At 38.5% G+C, this 16,050-nt stretch overlaps 1 protein-coding gene across 6 annotated transcripts in view; it reads left to right on the top strand.

Annotated features, from left to right (window-relative positions):
• The first annotated feature begins 3 nt into the window (after positions 1–3).
• The window catches only part of ANKRD10 (ankyrin repeat domain 10), a 38,530-nt gene continuing 22,483 nt past the window's right edge, over positions 4–16,050 (top strand). For 3 of the 6 annotated variants that reach the window (XM_065058669.1, XM_065058650.1, XM_065058645.1), the window contains exons 1-4: positions 15–406; positions 6,807–6,959; positions 15,095–15,186; positions 15,648–15,737. In XM_065058669.1, coding sequence (XP_064914741.1) covers positions 206–406; positions 6,807–6,959; positions 15,095–15,186; positions 15,648–15,737 — 536 coding nt within the window. In that variant the 5' untranslated portion in view covers positions 15–205. Of the gene's footprint in view, positions 407–6,806; positions 6,960–15,094; positions 15,187–15,647; positions 15,738–16,050 lie in introns of all 6 variants that reach the window. The other 3 variants (XM_065058678.1, XM_065058654.1, XM_065058661.1) reach the window with 2 other exon arrangements.

The raw sequence follows: 16,050 nt of genomic DNA, 5'->3' as shown, positions 1-16,050 counted from the left end.
CCCCGCCCCGCTTCCTTTGTGCTGGGGCAGCTAACGGCAGCCGCAGTCGCCGCCGCTCCCCGCCTGGACAGCGTGCCCGTGCCCGCCCGCTGCTTCTTTCTCTCTCTTCCCCACCCCCCTCCTTCCTATTCCCCCTCCCCTCGCCCCTGCCGCCGCCACCCCTCTCGCCGCTTCCCCCCCTCCTCCCCTTGCCCTCCCGCTCGCCATGTCGCTGGGAGCCGGCCCTGAGGCGGGTTTCTCTAGCGAAGAGCTGCTGACCCTGCGCTTCCCCCTGCACCGCGCCTGCCGCGATGGGGACTTGCCCGCCTTGTGCGCGCTGCTCCAGAGCTCTCCCCGCTCCGACTTGGCCGCCGAGGACTCCTTCTACGGCTGGACGCCCATCCATTGGGCCGCGCACTTCGGCAAGGTGGGGCCCGGCGCGGCCGGCGAAGCGAGGGCGGCGCGGGGGGTGAAGGGGAAGGAGGGCGCGAGTCCCGCTGGCGCGCAACGCGGCGCCATCTTTGCCCCTTGCGTGCGCTCTGCCGGGAGGCGCCCGCCGCGCTTCTCTTCCCCCCCCCCAGCTTCCCGCTTTTTGCCGCTCATTTCTCTTCAGGGGATCGGGCGGGAGGGAGGGGAGAGCCGCAGCGCTTGGCTTCGTTCCTCCCCCCGCGGTCAGTGAGGCGGGGGTGGGGCGGATCATGGGGTTGGTGGCACCTGCCGTCCCCGAATCATCCACCCCCCGCTAGCCGCGGCCCTTTTTTTTGTTGCTTTCCCGGTGAGGTGTGTGACAAGAGGCTGCCTTGCGTCTGGCAGCCGGGCTTTCAAAAGGCGCCCGGGCCACCGGCACCGGGCGGCGGGAGCCAATGGGGAGAAGGAGGGGCAGGGGGCTCCTCCCACGCTGACCCACTCTGGACCTCCCAGGCGGCCCGGCCGGGGGCAGGAGGGACCGCCGGGGCGGCCACCGCTTCCCGGCTGACCCTCCCTCCCTTCGTGCTTTGTCTGCGGAGTCTGGTCATGGCCCTTATCATCCGCGGGCCCCACACCTGGAGACTGTTTGTTGTGGTGGCTGTGTTATGACTACCGACTTGTTAGGAGTTCGGGAAGAAGATGCTTGTGCTTGCGATGCGCTCCTCCGTCTTACGCATGCATGGATACGGAATTAACTGCGTTAGCGTTGACGTCGTTGCAATGCAGAAGAGATCAAAACATACGAAATAGCAACAGTATACGTGTTTCTCGATTCTATGGGTAGAGCTTTGTATTTAGGTGAAAAGTAGAATTTGCCTGTGTTCCCAAAACCGCTGAATTCGATTTCTTCTGAACCTTGATGATTAAAGAAGACAATGATCTTTCGAAGCTGACAGGCAGTGTTTGAAGCCATGTTATAGGAGAATCCTAGTACCATTTTCAGCGTAAATGTGTTTGCAATCTCCTTTGTTGGATTGACAAACTCAAAAATGGGAATTAACAGCTATTTAGGAGATAGGCAAATGGAAAAAAAGTACCCAAATATTTCTAAAGCACCTTTCTTCTCTGGCTTGTCTCTAACTTCAAGTCTTAACATGAGTAGTATCTTAATTTCTTGATTTTTTTTTTTTTTTTTTTTTTTTAATTGGTGGGCCTTTCTTGTTTCTGATGGGGTGGGTGTTCCGGCCTATGCAATATGCCAGCCTGGAGGGTTGGGTTTTGGTTTTGTTATGGTTTTTTTCCTCACATTGATTTGTCTGGTTTTAGATTTTGAGCAGCTCTTGTTCCTGTTTTCCCTTCCGTTTCCAATATATTTTTATTTGTTAATTGATTGTGTGCCAGAGAAGCAAGATGAATGTACTTAGGCAGTTGTCATGGTTTATGAAAGTACATTAAGAGATGGTTTCTATGTGTTAAGTAATCTAATCTGCAGTGCTTGTTTGAGAAACGTTTTAGAAACATACCAAAGTAGTCCTTTAGTCTTAATAAAAAGACAAACACCAAAACCTGAGTCAGCCTTCTGTCTGTTCAGAAAGAAGCTAGGAATCGTCTACACTCCAAAAAAAAGTGGAGTGCCTTGAATTTTATCATAAAGTATACTCATAGAAAATGCGAATATATTAATTTGCCATTACAGTCTTCTATTTTTGTTTTTCTTCTCATAAAAATTTATCTTCAGTATGTGCTTGTGACAGTCTTGGTTTGTCTTTCGAGTGTGTTTGTATGTTGTTTTGTTTTTTCCTTTAAGCAACTTCAGCTTTCTACTAGCCATGCTAGGTGATGTGAGTTTTTGTGTATGTTTTTAGTTTCTGTTCAAGAGGCTCTTGCAGAAACTGCTAACAAATGGAACAAGTTGGTCTGCAAAATACTATGTTTATATTTGCCACGTTCTTTCTTGACTATCAGCAAAATTTGATACGTCGTGGTGTTGCATATAAGGGGGGGAAAAATCTGGCAAATGAAATGAGACTTGCAAAGATGACATAGGCTATTAATGGGGTTCATATACCTTTGCATATATGTGCTTTCCTAAAACCTAAATAAAGGGCTTGCATAAAAACATAGTCACTGTTAATTCACTGTGTCTTATACTACCCTTGATTTCATTTTTGTTTTTAACCACGTGCATGTGTATTTTCATTTTCTCTGACCCCATCTATTTGCTTGCACTCTTCTCCTACTTTTATTTTTGCCATTTGACTGTTTACATTGTAGGAAGCAAAAGACACTTTAAGTACAGGCAACTTCAATTTATGGAAATTATCTTCATATTTTATAGTCTTGTTAGGTAACGTTCCTTTCTCAAAGCCAGAGACACTACAACACACTTGAACACAGTAATGGAATTGGATCCCAAACTTGACTGACCTCATGTTTGTGTGGCATAGTTATACTTGTACCTTTTACCACTTAATAGATGGTTGCCAGCAGTGAAACAATAACTGCTTTTAGGGGGCATACATATGCATGTCTTATGTTCTTATTTATGTTTTTTTCCAAGTTCAGATTCATCCATATTTCAAATGGAGAGTTCTTCTATTTCTCGAAGTATCAGAGTTTTAAACCAGTAATTTTTTTAATGTTTATTAGTAGTTACTGAATAAGACCTTTTTTTTCTTCACTTGTGGGTTTATGGGGGTTTTTTGGTTGGTTGTGGGTTTTTTTTGTTTGGTTGGTTTTGTGTTTTTGTTTGGGTTTTGGTTGGTTGCTTTTAGATTTTGTGGAATTTTCACTCATTTGGTTTTCTTTTCCTGAAGGAAATTAAATGGTGACAGAACTTCACAGCTGTGCTGATATAGGGGTGTTTAGCAGTATGGTCTGCTAGACATGTTTTGGTCCTAAGTGCAGCTCTGTAGGAGGCTGAAATTACAAAACTGATGTAGTTCCTTTCCAGAAAAAGGCCTTGTGGAATAACTTGTCATAAGCAGTGAGATCTGAAACACCTGTGTGTGTGTGGACACACAGCATTGGTCTAGGGTTGATGAACTTGAGCAGTATAGAGGTGTATTTTTCCTTTAACCTTTTGCACAATTTGAACACAGAAGAAAGCCCTCGTATCGTAGGACAGCTATATTCTTCCACGCACTTGTACTGCAGTAAGGCAGTAGCATCAACAATCAAGTTCTGTTATAAATGAATATATGAAAGAGAAAAGATAACTTTTGGGGGGCAGTACTGATCTAATACTAGTACCGATAAAAATGGACTATCTTAAGACTAAAAGTGAAAACACAGCATTTTTTAATAGCTTACTTCAAAACATACTTGTACAGCTTGGAATTAATTAAAATATAAGCAAAGTCAACTGAAAATGGTTGATACTACATCCAGTGTTTCTGATTGTAACATCTGGAGTTGTAGTATCTGGAGTTTTAAAGACAGTGTGGACCTCCTTTTAGAGTTAGTAGCAAGTCCAAATTTACTTGCTGTGTTGAGTTTGCATTTTTGGGATATTCCCTGGCTGCAGAGAAGTGCTCGTATCCTGAGATGTAAATTAATTCCCATTATGGTTGCTGTATTCAAATTAGAGTTAATTATATAGTGCTCTAAATTATACCAGCATCCTGTAGATTTATGAGAAGATGGGTCACAATGTAAAATTGTTAATGATCTAAAAAGCTAGCAGAGAGGTAGAAAATAAAGGGCTTGCATAAAAACATAGTCACTGTTAATTCACTTTGTCTTATACTACCCTTAATTTAATTTTCATTTTTTAACCATGTGCATGTGTATTTTCATTTTCTCTGACCCCATCTATTTGCTTGCACTCTTCTCCTACTTTTATTTTTGCCATTTGACTGTTTACATTGTAGGAAGCAAAAGACTCTTAAGTACATTCTGTTTCTTTTGGAACAGTAGTGCAGATAAAAAGTCTGTATCTTCCTTGGTGTTTTGCCAGTGTTGTGGCCTGTGCAGAGACCTGTCTTTCTTCTTCATTAAATCAGTTTAACCTCTACTTTAGGTATGACAATACAGTGGAAAATATCTTCTAAAAGGTTATTTGCAGAAGTGGACTTGTGTATCCTGATCTCAAGCATAGGTAATCAAGTGAAGTTTTTCATTATGTTGACATTTCCTATCCATGGAAGTAATTTACTTCATTCTACTATAATTTTGGAAGAAACAGGTTTCTCTGACAGCCATGATGCAGAAGACCCACACTTCATCTTTGATGGGATGAAATGTTATCTTCATTGTTTAAAACTCTGTAAGAGACAATGAAAAAAAATGGTACCCAAAAGAAAAGGAAAAAACCCACCACATTTAAAGAAGTATCTATAATTATGACATGTAGCCATGTTATAAAGTGGATTTAAACAGTGAAAGATGATGCTGTTGAACCAGTCCAATATTTTTCTCCTTTCAGTTGATGGACTATGATGCCTTTCTATTTGTGGAAATAATTTCACTCTGGTTTCTGTGCAGGAAATATTATTCTACTCTAGAGTTGTAATGCTTGTCTGAAAGTGTTTTCTAATTAATTCTATTACAAGTGTGTTGTCTTAAAAACTGGCTGAACTTCGTTTGCAGTTATAGTATAGGAACCTCTTGTTGTAGCTGGAGCAAATACAAAATGTGTTTAGGTAGTCTAGTGCTAGAATTATAGATTTTTCTTACACCATTTTAAATGCATTTTTTTTGTTGCAGTAAAAGTACTTGTTTGCTTTTGAAAATGTACTGTCTTTGATAATGTTGAGGTTTATGGAACTAGATTCATTAATACTGTAACTTACCCTCACCCTTGCATGTTTACATCATGCAATCAGTGCGTTAAGGGTACATCTGTGTCTAGTATCAGGTCCGTTGCAGTCTAAAAAACTACTTTTGTATATCCTAAAGGATTTAGTTCGTAAGTGTTTGTTTAAATTATATGGGGGAGGAAACAATTTAAGTTCACAATATATTTGCAGAACTAATACAAAATACTTCACTACAGTGCTTGGTACTTCTATGTCATGTATGTAATTCATCAAAATGAGGAATTTACAGGTTAAAAAAAAAAAAAGACTGACAGCAGTAGAGAAGAATGTTGGAATTGTGATGTTTATGCATCTATCTGTAATCAAGCTGACAGCTGGTTTTCTGATGCTTTTTTTTTTTTAATTAATTACTCCTTAATGAAAAGATTATTCCATAGCTGTGGTTATGGCTAACAAACATCATCTTTAACTGGAAGAGACTGACCTCGAGAAGTTTGTTTTATATGAACCGATGCCTTGAGTCAATGTGGTGGCTTTTTGTTTTGCTGTTGCATGTGTGTGTCGTGGTGTTTGTTTTCCAACCACAATAAATGCAAGCCTAGACTAAACTGTTCATTTTACCGTAGTGTATTCCTTTTCCTGTCAACAAAAAGACAATGTTACTGTGTGACAGGAAAGGAGCACTTTTTGGACTGTTTTTGAAAGTTGAGGTCATCATAACTGTGGTTTGCCTAGCTTCTACAAATGTCATGTTTTGAACATCTAAAAATAGTAGCTGGATATCTGACACTTCTGTTTAGTATGATGGGAAAATAAAAGTCAGAATATAGTGTGGCAAAATAATGCAATTTATTAAAACAAAGAGGTTTTCTTTGCTGCTGCCACAAACATGTAATCTATTTTGCTTTTATCAGCTCTTCAGCTGTAACAAAAAGAAAATGGTGAAAATAATTTATTCCTTTTATAGATCTAGCATAGTATTCACAGTGTTCGTTTTCATTAGTAATCTGCTTCTGTCACTCTAAGAAAACATTAAAGAAATTTAATATATTTCTTGTGTTTTCCTGATTTACCTTCCTCTGAACCAGAAGTGTCAAACTCATTTTTGCTGGGGGCCACATCAGCCTCGCAGTTGCCTTCAAAGGGCTGAATGTAATTTTAGGAGGCTGATGTGGCCCCCGGCAAAAATGAGTTTGACATCCCTGCTCTAAACTCTCTTGAGAATACATCCATGTATCTCCTAACAACACTCTTGTTTTGGCAAACATCTAGTAATGTCTGTTTAGTATCATGTTTGCAGCTTTGCTGGATCAGAACACTTTTTTTTTTTTCCTTTCTCCCTAAGGAAAGTGAACCAAATAGCTCTCATAGTCAGCTCTGAGGTATTTATACCCTCTTTTCTGCCATCCTGAAAATAAATGTTGGAATTTGGTTTTGGGGGTGAGAATTAAGTATTTTTTAGGTGTGGCCTGTGGCCAAAGGAGCAGGGAATATAGGGAGAAGGGGGAAAACCCTAATACTCTCTCTTGCTTTCCATCCATGTAGTTTCACTGGTAAGTTTAGTTTTTTAGATTTTATGTATTTATTTATTTAGCACGTGCTAATTGTCATAACACATCTGTGTAACATCTTTGGTTTTATTCCCTCATGTCTTTAAAGCTGGAGTGCCTAATGCAATTAGTAAGAGCTGGAGCTTCTGTAAATGCCAGTACAACACGTTTTGCTCAAACACCAGCCCACATTGCTGCTTTTGGAGGACATCCACAGTGCCTGAATTGGTTGATTCAAGTGGGGGCCAACATAAACAAACAGGTATGGATTCACACATATTTCATCTCTGCATATAGTTTTGGAAGGAGTGTCTTGGGCCTTTTTTACTACATATATGATCTTTACATTCACAAACAGATAAATTAACATCAACTGAAGTAAAATTATGTAATTATCAGTTATAGACAATTTTTATTATAGAAGAGATAGGACTAATTAATGTTCTTTAAGCTGCTAAAGGTTTGGAGAACATTTGTTTTAGAAATTGACATCTTCCTGCTTCTTGAAGAAAATGGTATGCTGCTCTGGTGTTTGCAGCATTAGAAAATACTGTGATATTGTAATGCCTCTTCAGGGGAAAGAAAAAAGACTAGTGAGGAACACCTTGCTTATTACATATGCTAAGAATGGAACGATTCACCATTACCTACAGAACCATGAGACCTTTGTGGTACTTCATGATTTAGTTGTACATTTAACTTGTAAGGTCTGCCATGGTTTATTTTAAGGTGCATCTGGTTTCATACTCTTCTTTTTAGATTAATTCTAAAGCTTTTTCAGTAACTTAATGCAAAGAGATTAGAGACATGTATTTTACTAACAAAGACTGAAGGCATGTTTTTTTTAATAATTTTCCATTACTTTTACTGTAAGTATGTATAACAATTATTTGTTAGCAGAGAATGCATTCCTGTAAAGGACCGTTGTACTCTGGTACAGTAACATAATCGAGCGCTTAAAACTATTATGCATTTGGAGGAGTGTTTGCATTTCTGAATAGACTTGTTATGTGTGCCTTTATGACAGTACTCTATTGTTTATAATAATCTATGAGAGTAATTAGTACTACAGAATATGCATTTACTAAAAGCTGTAGTATAGCACAGCATCCATAAAATGTCTGGTCTGTTAAATCTTGCATCATATTTTTCTTAAAATATTTAACAGTCAGACTATTTTATATGTGGTAGAGTTAAGCTAAGTCTGCTGAAGAACTTGAACATTTGCATTTTTAGAGTTTGGTTCTTTTTTTTAATCCATGCAAAAATAAGAAATGGGGAAGTTTGTGTTGAGTTTTCAGAAAAGAAGGCTGGTGCATTGAGAACAGCTGTGAGACACCAGGAGAATTGTAGAAACAATGAAGGTGACTGGATGCAGAGGCTATAGATCGCATCTTCTCCTTGATACCTGAGAAAACTAACTTATGCAATAAGTTATTGCTGCATAGTAGTAGAATCTTCACACGAGAAAATACAAGAACTGTAAATGCATCTGGAGACCAGGTAAGAATATAAAGAAACAGTGATTAGAGAGGAAACATGGCATGCACAGAATAAAGACTTACAGTCTGCTGTATCTGCTAAATGAGAAGAGAAGAATGAATGAAAATGAATGAATGAGAAGAATGAAAGTTTCCAACTATGAGGATAAAGAGAAGAAGTGACCAGTGAGATTGAAATGGAGTTGAAGAACAAGCTTGCTGTCCCGGAATGTGATGGGGGGAAAGAAAAATTGCATCTAGTGAGTGAGGTTATAGCAAAGACGACGGTAGCAGCTAGCCTCCAAAAGAAGATAAGAATGCAGAGAGATTTCTCCGTGGGCTGAGGGCAACATGCAGATGGCTCTAAATGGAAGGAGAAGGCAGTATAATATGCAGTTAAAAGTAGGCAGCAAACTTGTTCCAGCTTAAAGAAGTCACCAAGACTAGCCAGTGACTCAGGAGTCTTTAAAAATTGGTGGTTTTTTACTAGTGCAAATCCAAATAATAGATCTGTGGTCCTTCACGGGAGGAAGAGTACTGTGGTTCTCAAGCTTTCAAATGACATAGTGGTGATAGTATCCTGTAGATTTCGAAGGGCAGATTAAGGTATTGACAGGCAAAGGACACTAATACAGATAGTACTAAGAGCTGACACTGTGGAAGCCTGTTGTTAACAGCAGGCTCAAGTTACACTTGAATGTAATGACTTTTTTTGACCCCACAAAATACTGGTTGAACATACAAGAAGAGGTATTTTAGATTTGTTTTGGTTATAAAGTAAGAAAATAGCTGTGGTTAATTAAAATGGTAGTAGAAACAAAAAATGTCAGTTCTTTGTTAAGATGCAACTGGTCAGTCACACTGGTTTCACATGCATGAGCACTGAAAGCTAGACAGCGTACCTTGGTGATACCTGCAGCAGCAAGCTCATCCCACAGATACTTGGGATGTTTCATACATGGCTGTGTAAAGCATAGTGCATGCTTTGCTCTCCCCAATTCCTTCTGGCTGTTTATTGAATTGCAGTCAAATTCTAGTATTCTTGTTTGATTTGAACTGCTTAATAAATGGTCATGTTTCCTTATTTAACTTCCAGGCACTTTCAGGTGATCATCTAGGGCTTCCACCCACACTTTTGAGCTTTTGGAGCACTCTTTCCTGATGTGTATTTTGTTTATTCCTTCCAGCTCGCTGACTGATGCTGTGCTTCAAACAGACATAGTCACTGGCTAATGCTTGTGTGAGGACAAGTGTTCCATGGACACTGGATACAAAACACATGCTGAGAAAGATCTGGGAATACTTGATATTTAAACTAGTAAAACTTTCCTTCCAAACTGACTCCTGGTCATTGGCTACAGACTAACCCATCACCTCTGGAAAAAGAAAAGGATAGCTTCTGAAAAGGAATCCACTCAAGTCTCTCAGTCTTAACGTAAACCTCCGGTACTCAGTAGAATTTGCATGCATGCTTTGTCATATCTGCCCTGAGGTATTGTATTGTAGCCCATGCTGTAGTCCTTAAGATTAGGAAAACTTGAAAATGCAAATCTCGGTGCTGGTGACAGTTGCCTGGGACATTTCTCAGGCAGCAGAAGCAGTGAAGGACAAATGCTGAAAAATGCTTGTCCCAGCTGTACCTTGCTGTCTCCAAATAAGTTCTGTGAGTATATATTGTGGTGGACAGCCCCCTTATTTAACTGTATGTACTGGCTAAAAACAAATGTCTCTCTGATCAGTGGGCAGTTCTTGTCCATCAGGATCACCATAAAAATTCACAGGAGGAAGCTGAAGAGTCAAGTAATGACCTGCCTATTTCTGCCCAGCAGTGGACTCGAAAGTCCTGTGCATTGTGTTGTCTTTTGTTTTGTTAAGTGGGCAGTGCCTACTAATAGTTCTTAACAATATGATTCAAGACCTGCACTCATCTAGTGCCTGCTGTAGTTCACTGTAACAGTGCAAAGTACTTTTCGATCAAAAAGTCTATTATTCATTTAAATATGTTTTCCCTCTAGCCTCAGCCTATTAAACATTCTGTTCTATGTTGCCTGCATTGATTGGCCAAAAAAAGTTTTATGTGGCCTGTCTTTAAAGAAGGGTTAAGAAATACTGCATCCTTACAGGTGATTCTAACTTTTCATCCAGCCAGTTACCATCATGTGGCAGTGATGGGAGATAGATTTAGGAGGGTTAGACAACTGGTACTAGCAAGAACTGAACACACTGATACCTTTGGTGAGGAAGAAGAAAACACTAATTCCTTTGGTATGTTACAGTTTTGTATTTTAAACAACGATTTGGACTAAATCCAGGTAGAAAAATATTCCATTTCTTCTCATCTGTACTCAAAATTCAGAAGGAGGAACAATTGTGAATTCAAAGCATCTTTAGCAAAGAATGAGGCAAAATACTCAGCATTCTCCAGCTTCTACTTCTTGCCTTGAGAGAGTGTAGGGTGCTGGCTCTAAGAAATCGGAACAGCTTTTGGAAACGGGATCAGCTGATAGAACTTGAAATTCAGTCACCTGATTTAAGGAATGGAGTTAGTTTATATTTCTTCTCAGGTAAAATAGTGCTTTTGTGTCTTAGTCAGATAGCTATACTAGAAATATTTTCCAAGTGCATAGTATTGTGGTTTAACCCCAGTAGGCATCTAAGCACTACACAGCTGCTTGCTCATTCCCTGGCAGTGGACTGAGGGAGAGAGTCGGTAAAGTCTGAAAACTTGTGGGTTGAGATAAAGACAGCTTAATAGGTAAAGGAAACAAAGGAAAACAAAACCAAGAAAATCAACTGTTGATTAAAAAAAACCCAAACCATACCACAACAACAACAAAAAAAAATCCTTCAGTTGTTCACTACTAGCTGACTGATGCCCAGCCAGTCCCCAGGCAATGACAGCCCTGGCAAACTCCACCCCCTCCTCTCTCTAGCTTTTCTTGCTGAGCATGATGTCATACAGTATGGAATATTGATGTATTATCAATACTGTTTTGATCACAAATCCAAAACATAGGACTACACCAGCTACTATGAAAAAAATAAATTCTGTTTCAGCCAAAACCAGTACATGTAGTTGAAAGCCTTCAGTGTAAATGTGCATGGAGGCTTTTTGTTTTAAAAAGAAACATTTACAGGTAAGTACTTTTTTTTTTTTTTTTTTTTTTTTTGTGACAGGGTTGTAAGGGTAACAGTGAGTGAAATTATCTGAATACTTTCCAGGGACTTGGAGAACAAAATGGGAAATTTGTTCTAAGTTTAACTGAAATATCCTAAAGCCAACAGAAGTTTGGATCTCCAAAAGAAAAAGGGGGAAAATAGAGTAAAAAATTTAATTTGTTTAGATAACTGGAAAAATAACAGATCTAAAAGCGGCCTGGGAATTAGCAGGAAGTTTGAGAAAATAAACAATCAGTAGAGGAAATGTCTTTTGAGGTTAAGCAGTATAGTGAGTAAGTGCAAACTGGTCAACCTAGCTGAGATAGATTTACTGAGAAAATTTAAGCCAAAAAAGCGAAAGTCTCTTCAGCTAGATAAATAAAAATAGGGGAAGGAGGGAAGCTAGATACTTCTCATTAAAATGAAATAGAAGTCAAAGGTAATCTAGTCATGGCCACAAGCTAGAGAAGACTGCCCTTGTCTTTGCAAAAGGTTAGTTGTGTTCCTCCAAGGAAGGGAGGGTTTTGACAGTGACAGCGAATTGCAGAAATTAAATGTGCCTATGATGCCCTGTGGATCTTTTTGTCATGTCTTCAGGAGCACTGTACACTAAATCCTTGGTCTTCACAGAAGCAACAAATTTCTGTTACCTTGAATGCTGATTTTATAAAACTTCATTGTTCTTGCTGCTTGTTTATTTGCAATGTGATTTCTGGATTGTGAGAGAAATTTGAGTTCTTTGTGCAGTGTTACATCAGAAGGGTAAACGGGACCCTGAAAAGTTCTACCCTAGATATGAAAGGCCAGTACAAGTTATTGATGTTTCCCTTCCTGGAATATTACTGCAGAAGGGATTATGTCAAACTGAAGCACATATGGGAACCGTGGACAGTTAGAAGGGCTGTGAGATATTACCAGAGATACTTAGGAATTTGTAGAGCCCCCTCAAAGTAACTTAGTGTGTTCCACATGACCAAAAAGAGATAGGGAAGAGGTGTCTTACACATGTGCTAGTATAGGACTCCAGACAGTTTTCAGAAACTTCTTGGAAAAACCTCTTGTGTTACTGCTTTTTCTCTTTGGTGCCATCCGATCAAATTGTTGAATCAAAATAGAATTGTTCTGAGACTCACAGAGTATTTCATTTTTCTCTATATGCATGATTCTGGGTGGGTTGAAAAATGCATTTTAAATCCATTTTTCATTCGGAGATTTTTTTCTTTTCAATCTAGTTTATAGCCCAGAGAATTTATTCTTTCTAGAGCTAGGAGACTATTTCAGAAACTATTTCAGTGCCAATAGATTTGGTCTCATAGGAGGACTTCAACAGAAGATAACATTAGTGATGACTGAAGCTTAGGTCCTCTAATTAAAACAAATGCTATAAAAATCTAAATTGTGTATTCTGTCATTCTTGTAAGTACTTTCTCAATTCCTTAGCTTTAGAGAAGAGACGCTTTCTTTGGGCCAGTGATTTAAATAAACCCTTCTCAAGACATATATTCTCTTCTGAGATACTAATGTTTTCCTGGTTCTTTGTGGCAGGATTGTTAGCTGTTGTAAGCTTGGCTTGTTCTTGTAATGCGGTAGTGAGGAGTTCTTTTGCAAAGGTATTTTTTCATCCTTCTAGCGTTTCCCCCCCAGCAGTACTTCATAATTAAATTATCTAGATTTATCGTGGGCAGCATGCTAGGTTTATGGGGCTAGTAAAGATTTTTGTCATCTTTATCAAACATAGGATAGCGTTAAGCTAACTTTCCGTGAACTGAACTTTATATTGAGTGATTATCTTTTAAATTAGGTTGGGTCTGTAAATACTAATGCTGAGCGAAAAAGGCATATTTCTACACTTCTACCTCATTAACAAAAGGCTTGGGGAAAGGAAGCAGTAACAAAATGATGAATTTAAGACAGCTTCCATGATGGGAATATGTATTACCTTATGCAGATAATCTTCTGGATAAATTAGTGCCAAATGAATTTCTGTTTTGATGGTTAATAAAATTGTGTGCTCTGTTAAAAACCTCTGTCTTCTTGTAACTTCAATAATAGTTATAAATATGAGAAATTATATAAACTTAGTTGGAAAACAATCTTCTATTCATCAGCTACAGACAGCCATTTTGGAAGATGGGCTGTATAGCCATTTTCTAATCGCTAAGGACTTCTTGGAGTTTTCTGCTCTTTTCTGTCTCCAAACTTTGTGTCAGCCTCAGCAATTTTCCTTAGTTTATAAGAAGGTAAAATTTGTCAGATACCACTATTGTGTTAGGTGGTTCACTGGCTGAGTATATGTCTTAAACACTGGTAAACTGGCTTACTCTCAGTGAATTTGTAGCTTGTTACAAAAATATTTTACCATGAAATAAAATTGGCAAGTAAAAAATTGAGAGTATATAACACATAATCCAAAATTCATCTTAAAGTTATATTTACACGGTCTAAAAGACGTGATTTAATTTCTCAGAAGCTTGGCAGGCAATTTAAAACACTTGTTACCTCCTATCTATGAAGGTGGTAGTATGGTCGTATTTTGAATATATTCACATTTCAAATAGAGTTAGTGTAACCAGTACTGTAGAGTTAGGTGCCAACCCCCATTACGTATGAAGACTGGTGACTCAGTAATGGTGCTGTGGTTACTTCAAGAGCCAGTGTTGATATTTTATTAAAAGTCATGAGGAAGCAAAAATAGGCACATACAGGTAGAGCATGTTTAATATCAGTGGAGCGTGCAAGTGGAGTCTGTCAAAAATTGGGAGAGAAAGAGGATGGGGAAGAAAGGGAAAACAAACAAACAAACTTGCCTTGCATTGAAAATGTTGAGGACTGTGACAATTAAATCATAATAAACAAGTAACTGAACATTTACTTGCTACTTCAAAGCCATATTTCATTACAGATTCTCCTCTGTGGTTCTTAGTACTGATGGTTAATTGCAAGTACTGAATTTCATCTGCAGCCTGTAGGTGATGATGCATGGCATTTACCTGCTGCTTGCCAGTTGCATCTGTAAAATTGCTCTAGATTCTCCGTGTTATCTGAGAAGATAGCTTGTAGAGAGGAGTTTCCCGAATAATACGCTACTCCCAGTATGTTTGCACATAATACAGAAAGATTAAATGATTGGATGTGCTGGTTAACAATAATGGAATGTAAATAGATAAAGTTAGTCAGAAAAGTGTATAGGACCTGAGTCAATGTGTATGTCTCAGGAGAGATCTGACTTGTCCTGTTAACTCTGAGTGTACTGCTGTTACAGTACAGTAGAGTTACACGCACATACTCCTCACCTGGTGAGTATTTCTGGTGTGGTATAGCAACATGTGTCAGCAAGATCTGAAAACAGTGTAGTCCCACAGACTTGGCCAAATGCTTCTGAATTCGTGGCTTGCTCAGGCCAACATATTGGGAAACAGAAGTGCTGGGAAATAAAGGTGTTAGAGTAACTCATTCCAGTGGTATGACTTGTGGGGTTTTCTTAACAAGTTTTGCTGAATACGACTGTTGATTGCCTACGTATTGCATAAGGCTTACCTCCTGAGTTAGATGCCCTTAGCATTATTTCTTGCTAAATATCTAATGTACGTGACAGCCTACTGCAGATGTTAAAGTAGTAATAAAGTACCTGATGCATTTGCTAGCTAATAAATGCTGCTTTTATATTTCTGCTTTCTGAATTAAAGTGACTAATATAAGAATAAGATTTTGATTTTTATGAAGATTATGCTTGACAAAATGTAGTTTGTCTTTACAGGATTATGTTGGTGAAACTCCTATTCATAAAGCAGCACGATCTGGTAGTATGGATTCCATAAGTGCCCTTGTGGCTCATGGTGCGCAAATAGAGTAAGTGAGGTATTTTTTTTGTTGTTGATTGTTGTGTGTTTGACTAACTTAGACCAGTAAACATAGATACTAATGTCAGAAAGAAAAGTCAAAACAGCAGACATCTGATTAAAAGACAGCTAGACATGTTCAGCTGTAATGAAGCCCAAAAGGTGTGGCATGTCTAGTAATAAAGTTTGTTTTACTTAAGTAATACCAGTGTGCTACATTAGTATTGCATTTGTATCTGATGTATTAAAATATTTATCACACTTCTGTCAGATGACCCCAAATTGTACACTTTATTTAGCATGTAGTTATTTTTTTACAACAAATTTACACCTTGCACTGGTGAATAAATATATACAACAATGCAAAAGCAACATTATGTGCAAAAGAGCATCTCGCACACTCTTCACAGTTAGCTTATTACTGTTTGTTAGTATATCGTGTATTTGCCCTGTTAACTTTTTTCTTTAAAGGTTTATGTACTGCAAAAAACATTCAGAAAATCTCACAAACTTTTGCAACTTACAGCATGGACAAAATGGATGCAGTTTTCACCTAGAAATGTTGAGTATAAGCTCTATGGCTTATAATAATGTAAATACTTTAGCAATTTGTTTTAATTAGAACTAGCCTTATTATCTTAAATGGTAACTAGTTACTGTGTTTTAACCTGCAATATGAAACTTTGAAGTTGTAAATGAAGTAAGAGTCATGTAGTTAATTTCTTGTTTTACCCTTTGGTTTCCATCTTACTGTTTTTGAAATGCTGCCCTGATAAATCTACCATAAAATTTAACTCTTTTCAATCGTATCATATTCAGGAAATATAGTACCTTTTAAGTTAATAGTAGTAGAACAGATTGCTTTATATGAAGA

The sequence above is a fragment of the Columba livia genome, chromosome 1 (assembly GCF_036013475.1).
Source record: "Columba livia isolate bColLiv1 breed racing homer chromosome 1, bColLiv1.pat.W.v2, whole genome shotgun sequence".
Lineage (NCBI taxonomy): Eukaryota > Metazoa > Chordata > Aves > Columbiformes > Columbidae > Columba > Columba livia.
The sequence above is the reverse complement of the archived record's forward strand: the minus strand, read 5'-3'. Positions and strand labels throughout refer to the sequence as shown.